Raw genomic sequence first — 19,323 nt, forward strand, 5'->3', positions numbered from 1 at the left:
CGTCAGATAAATACAAGCGACCGTGTTCGCCCTGTGCGTTAAATGGATTTAATGCATGTCCTTTCTCCTGTGTGAAGAAGCCAATGTTGATGCTTTTTTCCCTTTGAAGTCTTAGCAACATGATGAATGTTTACAGTTTTCTTTTTATAGATACAGCTTTTATGGAGATGTTGGTGCTTAACATATTACAAGCTTGTTTAATTCACTGGGTAGAAAAGAGAGGGACCCTGAATCAGATTCGAAACCATAAAGGATACACCGTAAAATCCTCAATGTTCATTTATTTATTTTAAATTGACACTCAGGATTTTGCTGCGTAGTTTACAGACAGGAAAAATGGGGGATAGAAATAGGGATGTGAGATTAGATTTAGATGGGACATGGAGGATGAGAAAGACTGCTATTAACCGTTGAGAGATGCAGAAACAAGAAATGGACAGTGAGATGAGCTTAATGAAAGGTGCACAAGGAAGGGTTGGTTGATGGTAGGGTGATGAAGGGAGAAAGGCGGAAATACTTGCAAAGTAAGGGAGGGAAAGGAAGTTCATAGAATCATAGATGACGAATGCAGGAGATGATGATATTGGGGAGGGGAAAGGTTGAGAGCGAGAGCTTAGAGCGAGAGTTAGTTAGAGAGACAAACATCTGTCCCATGGTCCTCCCGGACATAAGGAAAATCAACACTGAGTACGGTTCAGTTCAGAGCAGCATTATTCATCTAATTCTTGACAAGCTCTGTGCTATAATTCAGAGACTAATAAAGCTCTAAAGTTGCTAGACCAAAATTACCAAAATTCTAAAATCAGGGTGGTGGAAGAGAGCATGTATACAATTTGTGTAGCAAAGCCTAATTGGGGCTAAATCTGATCAGTAATGCCAATTGGCTTTTGAGCTCAGCCTGTATGTTCATTGCTGTCCAACTGCATTCTGCTTATATTCTCAGAAAAGAGTGGATTAAACCGAAACTACTAGCCAATCACAGCTATTAAAAGGATTTGATTAAATCATGTCGATGTACTGTTATTTTCTTTTTAATTTGTGCAAGGACCGACCAACTAACCAAACTTTTTCAGGGGAACCAAGCAGAGGATATTCAGGTCATATAATTCACACCACTCGTACGCTTCGTTTTGCAGGTGTGGGCTCAATCGAATCCTAGAGCCTTCACACCTGCGCACCGAAGAACCGCATTTTACACCGCCAAAAAACGAGGGTTTCACTTCGCTTCAAAAAGCAGCAGAGTGCGGATCACTGCAGGTGTGAATGCAATCCATTAAAGGTATATTCAGTGATTTCACTTAATTCAAATATCACTTATTTTTTTGTTTTGTTGTGATAATCCTCCCTACTATAGAGTGTGCTGGCCATATAAGGAGTTCCTCCCTGTCCCTAGTTAACCCCTGGGGGTCAAAAAACCTTAGGTTTCGTTTTTGACTCTCTATCCTGATTGGACGAAAGGCTGGGTCCCACAGCCAAAAACGAAACCTAAGGTTTTTTGAGTGAAATCACTGAATATACCTTTAAACATAGGGAGTGAATGTACAATTGTGGGATGAAGAAGTGGGATTATTATTTGGCACACGAGAAGGAAGGAGAAGGCATTATTACTCGACGCATAAGGATGTCACAGTCACACCGTCACACGTGGTCTAATGAAGAGATAGAAGGCAAGCCCTTATTGCAATATGGCCAGACCACCATAGGCTTATGCTGAAGGTTAAACACACGAACAATGCAGTGTACAGGATATATAGCAAGCGAATGGAGGCGATTGGAAGTGTTTGCGCTTGTAGTACAGACCTGGACCGGGAATCCTGATGGGCGGCCCAGCTGATCTGGAGTCAGATAAAAGTGGTATTTGTGTTTGTGTAGACAGTAGCTTAATTAGGCTACCACTATTAACCTACCAGGTTTATTTAATGTACGGCTTTAGTAGGCTATCCGCTACTTTATAATAAAACAAGTTGGTAAAGTTGTAGACATCTGTACACGCGCGCACACACACATACGCACGTCCAGTCCCGATACGATACAACACTCACTGCAACCACGTTACCATCACTTTACGTCCTAAAGTCCTAACTATTATTCAAAGACAAAGTGTATATATATATTTTTAACATAACTGTGTAGCCTACCTCAGGTCTGACTCACACGTAGAACTGGGCTGGCACAATCAGTACGTGCAGCTGCAGGGGATATTGGTATCAGCACATGTGCATTATGCTGTTCCTAATCAGTATCTGTTCTTTCACATGAGACTAGTACTATAGGCCTACTTATTCAGAACCAGGCCGGGACTGTCTGGCCACTTGACACACCGGGCTGACCAATTAATTTGGTGGTCAACATTTTTTAATTTGCAATGCAAACTAATATTTTCGCAACCCAATTAGCCCTTTGCTACATCCCACCCCAAAAAGCAACTGTCCAATGCCAATCCAAATAGTTTAGCAACTGTTGCTATGCAGTCAAGCGTTTGCCACCTTTGCATAGCTGTGTTGTTGAACATACTAGACCAGTACGTGCCCGTCGGCCACCGGCCTACTTGAGAACAATGCAATTTGGGAACCTAATAATACCTGTTGTCAACTTGTCAGAGCACCCGTTTTAACTGTATGTCTGTGTCCCACATGGAGATCTCTATCTGCCTGTGTCTGAAGAGTTCAAACTTACTGACTGTGAAAAGTGGACTGGTTAAGTAATCAATTGTCAGGTGTGGGGTTACCATGGCAATCAATTGGCTGAGGCAGAGGCTGGAAATTGCACAGGGGATTTAGGCTGATTAGGCCCACTGGCAGAGCCTGACCAGAGCTTTTTGTGGTGGTTCTGGAGAACCGTGGGTCCGACCGACTCGATACCGGGCACTGCACTCCCTGTGGAGGTGTAGAACGCGTGTGGCGAATTTGAAGTCGGTGGGGCAAACTGTACTCGAGTTACGTGCATTTCAACCGCACACACACACACACACACAGAGACGTGGCGCATTTATAGTTAGATACACAGCTTAACATCGGGAAAGTTACACGACTGACCCACCCAGTTGATGGCAATAATACAAGTAATGACCGTAGTCTTAGGCAACAGGAAAATTCCTGTCGGGTGGTCGTTAAAAGTTTATTTCTCCCTGTTATTTCCTCGTATTTCTTAATATTAAATATTGTCATGCAGATTTGTCCAGTGCATAGCCTACTGCAGGCCTGGTTGACTAGATTTAGAAGACATTTTGATGCTCTTTCCACTGAAATGATCGATTATTTAAATGGAGAAATCCCGTCATTTAACATGCAGAAGGACAGCTTGCCCTGTCTCCTCACTGCTAACGTGCCTATTGGACAAGGACGGGTTGGGGAGGTACTTAGCGAAGGGCTATAATTGAAACCTCCCGTGATCCACCTGTGGGTCGTGACCATAGAGACTGATCTGGCGCGATTTGTGTTTTTGGGCACCAAATTTTGGTGCCCAAATGCGGAAGTGCAACCGAGCGCTCAATGTTAAAGCCCAGCTGCACGGGGTTTCCTCGTCATGAATCCACGGGTCCGCCTGCAGTCCTTCCTCTTACCACTAGGGCCCAGTGCTTCAACGTTGGAGCGCCTCACTGGCCCCTTGGTCGCGACCCAGTCTTTGGGAAATAGTGGTGTCCCTTCCATCAGAGTGCCTCTCCTAAAACAGGATAAGATTGTTCTTTCTCACCACCTTCAATATACACACACTTTCACATGATTACCACTTTAACAGATATATTCTTTTACAGCCTAGGTTAAGAATTTTGTGATTTGTTTGTGTAGGCTCTACACAAACAAATCACAAAATTCTTAACCTAGTAATTTACCTCCCCCATACTTCGTCTTCTCCATTGACATTATATCACTGATGTTTTACAGTGCTCCAAATTGAAGAAAGTATTAATAAAGATGTGTGCACGTTCTAGACCAGGGGTTCTCAACGTTTTTGGCTGGGGACCCCCGAAAATGCTTTGGCCATGTCTCTCAGGGAAGCCGATGCTTACAATTTCCCAAACACATTGAGAATTTCTGCTTCTTTCTCATTCCCGAGGGCCGACAAAAAACGTTCAGGTACATCCGAATCGCCATTCGGCTCTGCTAAACTCTGGTTTATATGAGAGACATATGAACGGTCAAATGGATGCTGTCTGCGTTAAGCCAGGGATACAGTGCATTGCAGTGCAGACAGACCGACAGACACTGATTCCGTAAATTAGATAGTCATGTGTTTGTTTTTACCAGGTTGGCATGTGGCAACTAATCAAACATTTACATTTTACAATATTTTGATATCCTACAGATTTTCCACAGTATATCTACAGGTATAGTCATGTGATAAAGATATATTCCATCCTGATTGGCGACTTGCGAACATTGCTGGCCCGCAATAACCTACCTTACCTAGGGACTGGGAGAGACCTGTGCTCAGAGGATAACTTTTGTGATTTGCCTCTTCTCTATACTGCAAAGGATGTGTTGAACCAAAACCATGCAACAACTTAATGTATTGTGTGAAAAGCTACTACACTATGACAGGAGTGTGGGGATGAGCCATATGCATCTTAATTAAGCTTGTGTTTTCATTAGACACTGTACTGCGTGTGTCTATGTGTGCAATGCTCCTGTGTGCTACAGTAGTTGAACCCATTATGTTTAAGTTTAAGGGTATTGATTTTCATCAAGACTGCAGACTGGGTACAACTTACAAGCTGTATCTTGACTGGGCTAGCAAACAGTGTGCCATAAGCATTGTGCCACCAATTTACAGGGCCTTGCTTGGTGTTTTGTCTCCTGGGCATTATAATGCTGCAGAGACTGTACAACATCACCTGTATGACTGATTGAGTGTGTCATTGATCACCCATTGTACAACATTGCCAGTTCTCAGATATGAAATCAGAGAAGGCATGTAAAACAAATTTATTTTAGCAATCTACTGTCCATGTAAATCCTTGCATCTGCCAACTCAGAATATTGTCATTTTCCAATTTATTTTCCAAACAGGCTGTTTTTACGGTGTAATTTCCATTCATTCAAATGTGCCATGCTAGATTTATAAAGCTAAATTCATTATTTCCACCTTTTAGGCAGATTTCTGCACTTCTCCATTTATACAGGTTGATAACAACAAAAAACAGTTTGTACACATTTGTCTTTGATGTAAAAATTAATGATTATTCTCTTTCTTTTCAGGTTTCATCCATACTTGCGGAGGCACTTTAAAAGGGAGGAATGGGACAATAGAGAGTCCAGGGTTTCCATATGGATATCCAAATGGAGCGAACTGTACCTGGGTGATTGTAGCTGAAGAGAGGAACAGGATTCATATAGTTTTTCAATCTTTTGCTGTGGAGGAGGAATATGACTTTTTATCTTTGTATGATGGGCACCCACATCCAGCCAACTTCAGGACAAGGTAAGGAAGAGCACTGCTTCTATGCACTTTGAAGGCTTTCATTGAATGCTGGAAGGCAGTGAGAGAGGGATCTGAAAGTTCATATCTTTTATGTACATGCACAACAATGAATGCTTATTCCTGTCAGTGAATTGTCAGGCAGTCAGCAGTAGTATGGATGTGATGTAGTATACGTATATATGAGATTTTTCTGCATGAAATCATGAATAATGAAAGGAGAGAGGTGTGTGTGTGTGTGTGTGTGTGTGTGTGTGTGTGTGTGTGTGTGTGTGTGTGTGTGTGTGTGTGTGTGTGTGTGTGTGTGTGTGTGTGTGTGTGTGTGTGTGTGTGTGTGTGTGTGTGTGTGTGTGTGTGTGTGTGTGTGTGTGTGTGTGTGTGTGTGTGTGTGTGTGTGTGTGTGTGTGTGTGTGTGTGTGTGTGTGTGTGTGTGTGTGTGTGTGTGTGTGTGTGTGTGTGTGTGGACGTCCACCACCATGTCTTATTCTAGCTTTAGGTTTCACATCAAAGAAATGCACCTGGACTATTATTAGCAAAAAGAGTAGGAATGATATATCTAAGATGACACACTTTCAAAAAATGTTTTCCAGCAATGTATGCAACAGCAATGCTATTTTACACACTGAGACTGTACTGTAACTTCAGGTTACTTTAGTAACCTCAGTTAATTGAGTGATTTGAGAAGGAGTCACTAAGGGGTCCAGCCACCAGGTGACTGCAGTCACACAGAACATTACATACACTCACAAACATTTTTTTTGGTGAGTCATTCAAGTACACATTCCACTTTTATCTGACTCCAGATCAGCGGAGCCGCCCACCAGGTTTCCCGGTCCAGGTCATTCAACGTGAGGTCACTGACCCTTCCCACCAGGTATATAACAGGGTCCCACCTTGTGACGTTATTCCTATCAACCAGCTTTCTGCGTCTTGTTAAGCAAAACGGTAGTGGGAGTGACTCTCCTTCTCGAGTCACTCAATTAACTGAGGTTACTAAAGTAACCCAAAGTTAATGAGGAGCATACAGCATACAACTCCCCTATAACTACTGCCAGCTGATAGGACCCGATCCGAGGTCTCCCTCTGTAGGGGACACACACACACACGCACGTAGCATGTACACAGTACGCACGTCACCCTGGAAAGGCGACAAGCATGAGGGCTAACCAGGCCATCGCCTTGATAGCTAAGAAACCCGAACTAGCTGGCATCCTTACCTTCAAAATGGATTTCCCTTTCCACTGGGAACCCCATGCGCCAAACAGCTGATCTCCTTGTCTGAAGGGAGCAGTCCTGTCCTTGTACAGTCTCAAAGCCCTGACTGGGCAGAGACAGTTTAAACTCCTGTCCCCCACCGAGGAGAACGGAGGTGGGTGGAACGCTGCCAAATCCACAGAGTGCAACCCGGAAGGAAAGGTCTTAGGCAGGAACGAGAGGTTATGTCTAAGCGTTACTCTAGTTAGCGGTAAGCTAAGCGGTATAAGCAAGCAACTGCTGGGGCTAAGCTAGTGGAGAGTGAAGGACAAACTCAAGAGGCCTGACAGCTTCATATAGTTTTATCGTCCTGTTTAAGAAAGATTTACAATCAATTGTTCGTGAGCAAGAACCAAGTTGAAAACCCGTCCGTTCCAACAGCCGCGGTGATTTTTAACAAGGTAGTATGTGTATCTACAGCAGAAAGATGGAGGAATAACGTCACAAGGTGGGACCACCTGTTACATACCTGGGGGGCAGGGTCAGTGACCTCACATTGAATGACAAAGTCATGATCGAATAAGATTGTTCGTGTATGTAATGTTCTGTGTGTCTGCACCACCTGGTGGCTGGACCCCATAGTGACTCTCCTTGGAGAGGAGCTCTGATTTACTGTTCACTGCATGGGCGTGTTTTTTCCCACTTGCTATATCTTTTCTAAGCTGTTGGAAACAGCAATGTGTATAAGTGATATCCTAATTACTCTACAATTTGATTCTACACTAAGATCACCACCAGTTTGCACATAATTGGATGCTCAACAGTTTGTGAAACACACTGCAGCCCTGAGCTAGAGACTAAAGCATTGTTTTAATAATTATAATATATAATTTATTATAAATAAATAATTTACATTATTATCTTGGTTAGAGTCCATGATTCTGCAACAGAAGCTGTTAGGTCAAAATTGTATACCGGCATTAGTATGATGTTCAGTCTAATATCATCCAAATTACATTAATGATCCTGGTTTGTTCAGTTATATTATTATATATGGGTTCATCGAGTGTTCATTCATTATTTATTCAAGATCATTGGCACATTGGTTTGTTTTTAAATTATAAAGCCAATGTTAGATGTGTTTTATCACGGGCACAATTTTGCCCCCTTTTTTGTCATTAAGCGTCTCTCTGTAATGCGCAAGTAGAGCATAACCTCTGAGAGTGGGGCTTTTAGTGTCGTACTCTTGTTATAAGGGGTCCCTTGCCAGAGCTGACAGGACATGAGGACACACACATTGCTTTTTAAACCTGTAAAAGGCATTGTAAAATTGCATTTAAGTGTTGGATTACCCACTTGCATTCAAAAGTATTCTCCTGGAGATTTAGCACACATTTCTTTGTGACACACTCCATAAGACATGGCCAAAGTGAGTTCTTCTGGTTTATGTGAACAATTCCGCCTCTGTGAGACGGGTTTGAGGTCATATGATGATACAATGGAGGCTTTACTTTGCAGACTTAGAGGGAGTCATTTAAGAGCTGACACATTGTTGATTTCAACAGCTGAATCCCTGTAGATAACTTCCAGTAATGTTGTTTTCAAGGCTGTACTGTACAAAGCGTTTCACACTCCACATCACTTCCTGGTAACCATTGATACGCTTCAAATTATTATTTTTTTAAAGCGAAATTCTCACAGTCTGTGATAAGCTCCATGCAGAGTCCAGGCTCTTTTTTTTTTATGTTAGAAAACAATAGTATTGCAATCACACTTGAAAAGTCTGTTTGAATATCTGTGATTTGGGGCCTTTGCTTCAGTTAGCATGCCAGTCCAATACATCTTGAACAAGAAACCCTAAAGGCTGACACTCAAGGTGCAGCCCATGCATGTACACTAAGAGCTGTGAGCATGTAAATAACATTAACTTGACTTTAAAGGGGTATGAAACCCTTGGCTGAATTTGAAGTTTGTTTTCCAGTTCAGGTTAAAACCTACAGTAAGGTTAACACCTGGCAGGCTGCAAAATAGCCGGACTGCCAATGCATCTGAAACTCAATTTGATGCGTCAGACGTTTCCATTTCACATGTCCAGCGGGTGGTGGGCAGTGCTGGCACGAGAGTCGATTTTCTGGTGTGTAGTTGGTTTGTGTGTATTGTTTGAGTTACATCCGTCTGTCGTGCAGTCATTCCTTCAGATTCAGATTGGAGCTACTTTGGCTTAATTGTTTTCCTTGACCACAATGTTAAGAATGTAATTTAGATATTTAAACAGATATGTTCAATGTTTACCTGTATCCTCCGATACTGTCAATGTACAGATAATTTATTTGATAGTAGGCTATATTGTTAGACTGCTGCTAGGTTATTGTTTTACCTGTGATCCTCTGCTCTTTTTACCCTCTACACCAAAAATAGCAGATCTACTATTCAAGTTCGCTTCTCTGCCTTGTGATTTTGATTTGCTATTTTTGTTCCCCCTGAATAGGCATGCTAGGTTAATGCTAGTGGTTAATATAAAATATATTTAAAGAAAGTTCCTATCACACACATATTTGGCAGCTCCCTTGCAGTACGTCTGTGCGGACCCCATGTTGAAGGCCTGTGTCTTAGCCATGTATACTTGTTAAGAAGTATTTTTTTCATTCCAAAACCACACATCTGTCAGGGAAAGCTACAGTAGCTCCCAGGAACTAACAATTATTTTGTTAGTTCCTGTAATTATTTTGAATACAGGCCTTTTACTTCTATATTGTGGTATATTATAGCTACTTTTACTTGAGTAAAACAAAATCACAATTGTGTGAAGTGAGGGGCACTCTTATCATCATACATTCATCATTCATCACATTCCGTGCTAGGCCAATCAAATCATCACAAATGTCATTCCGGCCAATCACTTTTGGTGTCTTCACTTTTCTGCCCTCACTTTTTATCCTCAATATTTACTTTGCTCAGTCAATCAAATCATGGGGTGATCAGCCAATCAAATCATCGTGTTTGTGTTCACACAAACAGACAAAGCTGGGCATAGGAGGGGCTAACGCCCCTCAAAATCCTAGTATCTTCTGAGTACTTCTTCCACCACTGGATATAATCTAGTGATGTGCAGGTTATTTGTTAACTGCGGGTACGAGCGGTTGGCATGAGGTAAAATGTATACATCTCCGCTGGGGAGGGTTAAAGGCTATGAAGTAATAATACTATAATTTTCGTTGAAGACAACTGAGAGAATAAAAAGAAGTTCAGAGAGTGGGAGGATGAAGGGTTAAAGGCTAAAGACGATCGGAACTACATCAAAACCCTGTTTGTATGGTAGGGGGCTGACCATAGATACTAGTTCAAGAGCTCAGTTTTGCTGGTGAAATGGAGAATAGAGAGAAAGAGAGAGCAAATGAAATGACATTCTCAGTGAGAGTGAAAAACAGAATGGTTTTGAAAATTGATGTGCAGAAGTGAGTAAGGTTGGTGTAGGCCTAGTTAAAATGATGATTACTATTATTACTTGCGCAAGCAGACCGCACAAGTACTGTAATCAGCTGCGTATGTCCGTGTGGTACGTCGGCCAATCAGGGATTGGCTGATGACGTACCTAAGGTACGTTTGGTGATCGGCTGGGTATTATATGTCGGGGTAAGAATGGTGGCCCCTTATTGGCTGTTGATGGTGACGTAACTATGGTATGTTTCAAGGTTGATATAAGGTCAATAATTTATACTTATTATAAATTATTACCCTTATTATTATTAATATTATGTCAGGCTGAAGGCAAGATGGGAAGATCATGTTTTTGCCCCTGTCTTTGTGTTTGTCTGTGTTTCCATTGGATCGTTCAGTGCCAGTTTTTTGTGCAAGCTGCCAGGAGGCAGCATTTACAAAGGAAGTAAATGCTATACTATATATCAGAGGTGCACCGATGTATCGGCCGACAATCGTTAGGGGCCGATGTTTGCCTTGTTAACTGCCATCGGCGCATATCGGTAAAAAACTTGACTTTTGCCGATGGTTTGCTCAGGCAAATCCGGTAATACACCCTTGTACGGAGATGTATAGAGCGGCTGCGTGTCGCTCAAGTGCAGTAATATCCCCCCCCCTCACAGGCTCACACACAGGCAACGGGCACCGTTTCAACTCAAGACAGGAGTCATTAGTCAAGTTTAGTTGTCCTGTCACAGGACAACCACAGGTGTGATGCAGGGTCTATAGCTGTCCTTCCACTGTTCTACGCTAGGTTTTCTTTGGTTTGCCTCTTTTACCGTTACCATCTCGTGTCCAGTGAAGGGCAGTTTGTGTGATGTACCTGCTCTCTACAGATTACATGCCCAATCCAATCCAAATGCCCAGGCCTTCTCATAAGGATGGTAGCCATGTTGTCCTGTTTACACAGGTTTAGTAGATTAGCTTGGATTTGGTTTGGGGCCAGAATATTCTCTGTATTTTCCATAGGCTTGTTTTTGTGTGAAAGGCTGGCAATGTGTGTAGGCCATTCTCCAACATTCTGAACCTTATGGGTAGACAGGACGTATCAGCTCTTGTATAGTCTCAGCTTGGTGTTGGTGCCGACTTCCAGGCGTTGTTAAGTCTCTGTAAGGTGTTTCTTGGTTTGTGATGTCAGTGCTGTCTGCACCACCATTGTGGCTAACAACGTTGCCTAGGTAAGTGAAATGATCAGTTGTGGATAGGTTTATCCTGTCTATTTTGTTTGGTGAGTGGGTTGGGATGTTGATTGATTGAAATATGTTTGCAGAATTACAGTACATTTCAAGCACAACTCAATACAAAGACTGTTAACGACCCCATAAAGCATTACACTTGTTTACAAGAGGGTCCACCTTGTTCAATACATCAAAACATTTAGAGACGTACAAATAGACACTTCTATATAGCCAGAGAACAGAACATGAATTCATCATGATGGAGGTAAAAAGGGAAAAGAAACATACAGTGAGGGGAAAAATGGTGGGGGGGGGAGAATTAAGATTTTACGGGGGCCAATTTCGAATTGCAGCCGTCCGTAGGTGCCCTTTGAGAGCGGTTTTGAAGGAGTCAAGGGATTCGCATGTCTTAATGACTGTTGGTAGGGCGTTCCACATTTTGGTGGCATAGGAGCGAAAATTATTTAGTCCCTTGTTTGTGCCGAATCTGTGTTGTACATGGTTTGTTGCACTCCCTCTGGTGTTGTGGGTGTGGACTTCGTTAACATTAAGGAAGTATATATATATTTTTTTAAGATATTTCTTTGCGGCTTACGCCTTTTATTTGTTTTTTGAAGGGACAGACAGTAGGCTGACAGGAAACGGGAGAGAGATGGGGGGATGACATGCAGTAAAGGCCGTGTCGGGCTCGGGAGTCGAACCCGCGGCACACTGCGACTGGATTACCAGTCTGGTGCCCAGACGGTTACGCCACCGCCTGGGCCATTAAGGAAGTATTTAGACAGGTACATGGGTATCTTGGTGGTGTATCGAATCTTGTGGACCAGACCCATTGCAAGATGTTGTACTCTGTCGTCGACCCTAAGCCATTCCAGCCTGTCAAAGTGGGAAGGGGTGAGGTGGGTTCGGGGGTGAGGCCAAGTAGGATCCTGACCAGTTTGTTTTGGGAGGTCTGGAGCATTGTTTTAAGGACCTTTTGAGGTGCTGTGGTACCAAGAGGTGCATGCATATTCGAATAAAACCTTGTACGAGGGCTCCTGTTAGGGTCTTCAAGGTGTTTTTGTTGACCAGTGAGGAGATCCTGTAAAGGAATCTTGTTCTTTGATTGACTTTTTTTATTACGTTAGTGGCCATTTTATCACCGGAAAGATTGGCCTCCAGGATGGAACCTAGGTAGGTAATTCCATCTTTACGTGTGATAATATTGTCACCCACTCTAACCAAGAAGCCATCTGCCTTGCTGAGATTACAGTTCAGCATATTTATCTTCAGACCTACTTGCTTGCTTTTTCAGACAGGTTTTCTCTTGTATACGGTATGTTGGTGTGAGAGACCAAAGCAAGTCGTCTGCAAACTCGCAATCTTACAATGTGCCCCTTTTTTGTCTTCGGTGGTTCTTCTCATCACACAGTCTATAACTAAGTAAAGACAAAGAGTAGTGCAGACATATATAACACAACCTTCCTTCTCCCCTGTTTTAACTGCAAAACTGTGTTGACTGCTTACAATTTGGCATTTGAAGGTGGTATAGAAACTCTTGATGATATGGACAATTTGTTTGGAATGAGCGTAGTGTTGTCCACAAGCTGTCTCTGTGAATACTGTCGAAAGCCTTCTTAAAATCCACAAAGTCTGCCACTCTGTACACTGCTCTATGATGTTACGTAGGGTAACTAACTGAATATGGTCAACACTCCTCTCAACTTTTTGGAACCGTGCTTATTCTTCTCTGAGTTGTTTGTCTATCGCATCTGATATTCTTCACTGTAGATAGTGGTGGCATAGTACTGGATGATGGTGGTATTGATGTGTTTTCCTCTCATATCCTAACTTTCATAAGCCTGCTATTGACAGGTTTCCACTCCATTGGGCATTTCTCTGTTCCTTTTTTCAATATATTGAAATAGCTTCTCCTTCGTGGTGTTGGTGGTTGGTTGTCCCTTCTCGAATAGAGTATTGTCTCCCACATTTACGGCTACATCTTTTCCTTTGTTGCCCAGAATAGCCACAATAGAGTTAAAGTGGTTCATTCATTCAAATCCGTACATATTACACTACTATTGTTTGACCGACGGAGGCATGGCTTTCACCCCATTATCTCAGTTGGGGCAAATGCGCTCACCACAACCGTTGCGGTCTATGATGAGGATTTCAGTGTAATATGTACGGATTTGGGGATTTTCTAGTAGTCTATGTATGGAATTTCCAATTTCCGTGTCATTTCACAGTGTTTGGGTGAGATCAGGTTTCATGATTATATATATTCTTTCTTTTGGCTGGGCTTTGAGTAGGAACACACCACCTTTCAAATTCCGAAAGTTACAATTTTAATTTATAGAAAACTAAAACATTTCAAATAATTATATATATATATATATATATATATATATATATATATATATATATATATAAAATACGATAAGGGTATCGCAACAGGCCCACCTTTGCAGGTACTCGCTCCTGCGCCATCTGTGGGTCAGTAGCATCGCTCTCTCCGTCTCTCCTTCCCTCAAGGCACCGACGGGACTCTGCATGGCAGGGGCGTCCTCCTCCCTGAGCCAAGGCTAGGCTTGACCGCATACCTCAAATAGACAGGAGTTGGGTGGCTTCAGCAGGTTATCAAATGGGCACCCCCCTTCACTGGTGTTTCGTTGATTTAAGCCAGGGTTCCCCAATTAATTTTCCTCAAGGGCCATATTTTGACTAGCGTACCAGGCTGGGGGCCGAGTCTGCACACGCGAGGTCGAGGTCTTGCCCTGAAAATTCATTTTCAGGGCAAGACCCCATTTGAAAAGGATGCCCAGTTTGACATGCATAGGCTACTGACCCCCATTTAATGCCATTTATATCTGGGACCCTTAAAAAAAAATATATATATATAACATTTTTTTTTTTTTTTTTTTTTTGAAATTCTTTCATGGGCCACAAGGGGGCGCTCTGTGGGCCGCAAATGGCCCGCGGGCCGCCTATTGGGGTACCCTGATTTAAGCCCATGACACCTCGGAGCGGCTCAACGGCAGATCCAGCGTCCTGGCTCTACCTATATATATTACAGGTGTATGCAAAGGCTAAACAGATTATTGTAAATCTAAGAGTGTCTTCTAAATGCGTAAATTGTAAATGTACTGTACTAGACCTGTGCCTGTCAGCCACCAGCCTACTTGGGAACAGTGCAAGTTGGGAACCTAGTATGTAATATCTGATGCTTTAGCACCTGTTTTAACTGTGGCTGTGAAAACTGGACTGGTTAAGTAATCAAATGGCAGGTGTGTGTGTGTGTGTGTATATATTTTTTCCCCGTTCAATCCACTAATTGCTCCCTGCTCAAACCAAGAGGTTTATGACAGGGTGTTATTAAAAGGCCATTGACAAGGTTTTCAGGCATAAAAAAAGATTGCCTATGCAACAATGCAGAATGGTGTGACAATGCCTGAAAACATCGGTGGTGCTTGCAACTCAAGTTAAAAAGCAGTCAAAACGCAATTAGTGAGACCCTATATTAAGCAATTTACCTGCAGATCCAGCCATTAATGCTCACTGTGTGATTCACCTGGCAGAAACACAAGCACATAGCAATCTCAATGTGACAGACTATGAAACGAATTGTGACATGAGTCACAATGAATACTGATTTGAGATTGAATACTGCAACACACCGAGAAACACTGAACACAGACAACAGAGATATGTCAAAGCTAAACAATCCATCATTTCAAATTAAATGCTGTCCAGCATTTACACAATCCAGCCATACAGTATACTAGTTTTTGAAATAATAATTAATTATGGTACTTGTGGTTTAAACTGTATTCTTGCGTTCATTTAGTATTCCAGTATGTATGTATGCTTTTTAGAGTTATAAAGGATAGAGAGGGAGGACCGGAGCGACAGCCCCGACCCCACGCTATTCATTTCAATAGAAGTTGCTCAGTGGCGTTTTGAAGCGCCGGAAAGACTGCCGGAAGTTTATAAATTATAACTCAATGGCTCGAGCAAGCGGAAGTTAAGCCCAGAACTCAAATTTGAGGTCCGGGATGACGCACGTTACGCACAGTTACGTCAGTCTTACCCAATACCCAATCTTTCTGTTTTAGGAAGACAAGGCTGCTGTACTTTATACTCATACTAAGCATTAAAGTATGAGGTATAAAGTACAGCAGCCATGTGTTCTTATAACAGAAAGATTGGGTAAGACTGACCTTATGTATCTTTCAGGAACTTTCACTGCTGTCTCAACCATTACTCAATGGCTCTGGTCTCAGCCACTGCAGTAGGTATTTTGACATTCCGTTTTTTTTTTTTTTTTAATGTTGCCACTACTGTTGGAGCAGCCATAAACTACACAGGTTCATCCCGATGTTCTTGGCATCTTTGTAATGTTAGTGTTAGTAAAAAGCAGGTAAAAGAGTAACGTTTGAAGCAGACTAACATCAGTCACTTTTCCATTCACTGTAGTAGAAGCTTTGTGCGGGGAAACCGCAGATGTGTCGTCTCCACTCTCCACCTACAGGAAATTCGTAGGCTGCGACCATGAGACCCGCTACGGAATCGGTCTATATCCCCACCTCTATGGTATATCCACAGAGAACATACTGAACAAACAAAAACACCAAACAAGCCTGTCACGGACAGAGGTTGCTGTAGCACTTTGAGATTCCCACGAATATAAAGTGCGTTTTAAATAAAATCCATTATTATTATTATTAGAGGAGTGCTTATTTCATATCACTCAATGTCCCTGTATACCTCCTCGTTGACCAATGCATACAAATGCATTGCATGCATTTAGTGAGGCTCTGGTTTTCGTTCAGCATGCGATGCCATGCAACTGGATTCAGTGACTGCTGGTCTGAATTGTAATGCAATTAAAGACTGAAACCGCCTGCTGGTAGTTGCAATATTTATCTCTAGTCTGGGCATGTGTGACGTTTTTTTTGATAGACAGATTTCTGTCAGAAAGTCAAAATGTCAGAATTAGACTAAACAAAAGCAAAAGTCTCACAATGCGTCGCATTTAATCAAAACCAGCTGTGTTGGAGGACAATGAAGCAATGGGAATCAAACTGGTGAGCTTCATTCTTATTGGCTTTTATTGATGTGGGCCTCGACACGTCATCACGCAGCACGTTTTCGTTTTCAGGAAGTAATTAAAAATATATTTTTATGGATTTTGATATAAAAATAGTTATACACAAAAATGAGAATTTTTTTGTATGCCCATATGATGACCACAGATATGGTCTAAAAGTGTGAAAAACATATTTTTTCATTTCACTACACCTTTAATGAATACAAATAGATACATAACATGATTACATTTACTGATCTTTGTTGTCTATCGGTATTGCCTACTTTATTTATACTTTTATATTATTGATCTAAGCATAATGCAGCAAAGATGGATTCTGAGCCTGAGTGATGCTATCTATACTATAGGAGACATTGTTATCTCACTTGATATTCTAAGGGGGCCTGGCTGTTTTAAGCAGTGTCAAGGATAGGATTAAGGTTAAACATTTGCATAGGCCTACAGTACGAATCAGCCAGAGATGGCATTTTGCTGCTACTTTCACATTTTGAATGGAACTAATCTAGCTATTCCAAGACAATTCTTGCTGAGAGACAATAGAAAACAGCTCAACTTTTGATGGATTTTTCCTGATCCAGACACAGTCTCTAAATAGCAACATTGTTCTTTATATTTTAGTCACACTTTATTTTTAGTGGAGGATTTCATAATGCTGGAGTACAGGACTAGTGTTGCATAGCGCCAGGAAATGATAATTCCATGACAGAATCCTTGCTATGCCTCTAGGGCCGGAAACATAAGCTAGCCTATATGAGCTGTAGCCTAATTATGAAAAAATAGAACGCCAAGTTCACCATTCTTTCCGTGCACCTATTTGTGAAATACCGTATATGCCTACCATATGATCTGTCTTCAGTTCAGTTGCAGTTATCCTATGTTAATGGTTACCGAGTGACCATACTGTAATACATAAATGCAACTATAGCTGCAAGTAACGATAAGGCGGGACCAAGCAGAAAGGCAATAAGAACAATATGCACAATAAGCCATAGAGACATGGAAGACAGAACTTGAACCCATGGTATTGTGGTCCAAAGGCAAGAGCTCTACCGACTGAGCTACGTATACTGACACAATCTGTTGTTTTATTGTAAACGCAAAATCATTCAGTCAATTATGTGTCCTGATTTTGGAGATGTCCTATCCATTACTACAGTCTGTTCGCTGTTAATTATTTCACGTACAGACTTCTCTTCAACTGGGATTTCAGATAATGGTCCAGAGATTGTGTGTAGAACATTTCACGCAAATTGCTAAAAAGAAGTCCTGGCAGAAAATCCGGTATAAGCGTTTTTAAAACTTCTCAAAATGGTGAAGGCTCTGAAGTGACAGATGTGTTCCCCATGAGTCAAGGAACAACAAGTGCCATGACTTTTGGCCAAACGAGGCATGAGTTATGCCTGTTCAAACGTTTCATTTTCAAAAAATTGCTATAGCACCTCCCTTTGGCCAATTGGAATACGACTGGTTTTAGTGCTATTTGGCATGACCCTCTACCATACTGTAAAGTTTCATAGTTGCGAGAGTGAGGTCTAGCCAACACCAACTTGGGATTCCTGGATCGCTGCCCTCCACAATTTACTATCCAACATCAGGTTCTTGAGCTCTGCAGTGTTGTCAGCCAAGCTGTCACGCCACAGCACGTTTACATAGGTGGTACGCTTCTTTCCCCTCCTGGCTTTGCCCTGGGTTGGCTCCCATAGTGCCCTGCCAGCCTCATCCTCTCTCTGACTTTGTCCGTGACCCGTGGTAGGTCCCCATAGAGGTCCACATTTCTGATGCGGTCCGTCCATGTGACACCTAGTGCCATTCGTAGCATTCGTGTGTAGACTCCATTCAGGGCAGCATGTGATGCTGCATGCAAGAATTTCCACAAAACAGCAATTTTCATTGGCTCATAAAAACTTATTTTTTTCACTATTTATTTTGTCCGTATAGGTCCAAAGTTCACATGTAAAAATGTTTGTGCATTTTGATCAAATATCCTGTGAGGAGATAGATTTGAACTGTTTTTTATATAATTCAAAATGGCGTGCTATAGCGCCACCCTTTCGCCAATGGTCGTGGGCTTCACATCCTCATCGTTTGGCATGGCCCTCTTACCATATTGCCAAGTTCCACGAAAACCGATTAGGTTCAGCCAGAACTGCAATTTTTGGCGGAAGGAGAAGAAACTAGAAAAAGTGCCCTTCTGGGCACAGGTCTCCACCAGGAGGATAGGAGTGTGTGCGTGATGTTTGGCAAAATGTTTAGGAGTAATGGAAACATTTTGTTTAGTTTTTTGCAACAATTTTCTTCATTTTGTTGAGGAAATGCAGAGCCAGATCACTCATAGCATCTCATGCCCAAAATCTATATAGCCACCATTAACAGCCTATATATATATATAAGGTAAAAACAAATCTATAATAAGTTATAAGTTCCTAAGTTAATTCCTAAGAGAATTCTGAATGAAAACCAGAGCCTCACTAAATGCATGCAATGCATTTGTATGCATTGGTCAACTAGGAGGTATACATTGAGTGATATAAAATAAGCACTCCTTTGTCCGTGACAGGCTTGTTTGGTGTTCAGTATGTTCTCTGTGGATATACCATAGAGGTGGGGATATACCAAGCCCCCAGTAAGGCTATCCAACGTTGAAGCTGCCACTACCTACTGGCGAAAAGTGGAACTGCAGCACGTTCATGGAGGTGGACGGACGTTCAGTGACGTCATGTGCGTTACGTGCGTCATCCCGGACAGTTCAGATTCATGAAACTTTCTGATGTAGGCAGAATTGTTCGTAAGCATGTTCTTATGATGATGAATCCAAATCCGTAACTTGAAGGGGTGTGCCAGTTCATTCAAATTATCATAGCTAGACACCCCACCTATCCTAATTAGCAACCTAATTACCATAGGGAACCCCCTCACCAATCCCATATAAGGCATTGAGAATTCACTTTCATACCTGTGTTTTACCCA

At 42.0% G+C, this 19,323-nt stretch overlaps 1 protein-coding gene across 1 annotated transcript in view; it reads left to right on the plus strand.

Annotated features, from left to right (window-relative positions):
* Positions 1–19,323, plus strand: part of LOC310855938 (CUB and sushi domain-containing protein 3-like) — a gene marked incomplete at its 5' end in the record, with an annotated part of 374,665 nt that overhangs the window by 13,657 nt on the left and 341,685 nt on the right. Inside the window, one exon of the mRNA XM_083761135.1 lies at positions 5,199–5,421. Coding sequence (XP_083617261.1) covers positions 5,199–5,421 — 223 coding nt within the window. The remainder of the gene's footprint in view (positions 1–5,198; positions 5,422–19,323) is intronic.

Source organism: Protomyctophum parallelum, assembly GCF_964188405.1.
Source record: "Protomyctophum parallelum genome assembly, chromosome: 3".
NCBI classification, from domain to species: domain Eukaryota; kingdom Metazoa; phylum Chordata; class Actinopteri; order Myctophiformes; family Myctophidae; genus Protomyctophum; species Protomyctophum parallelum.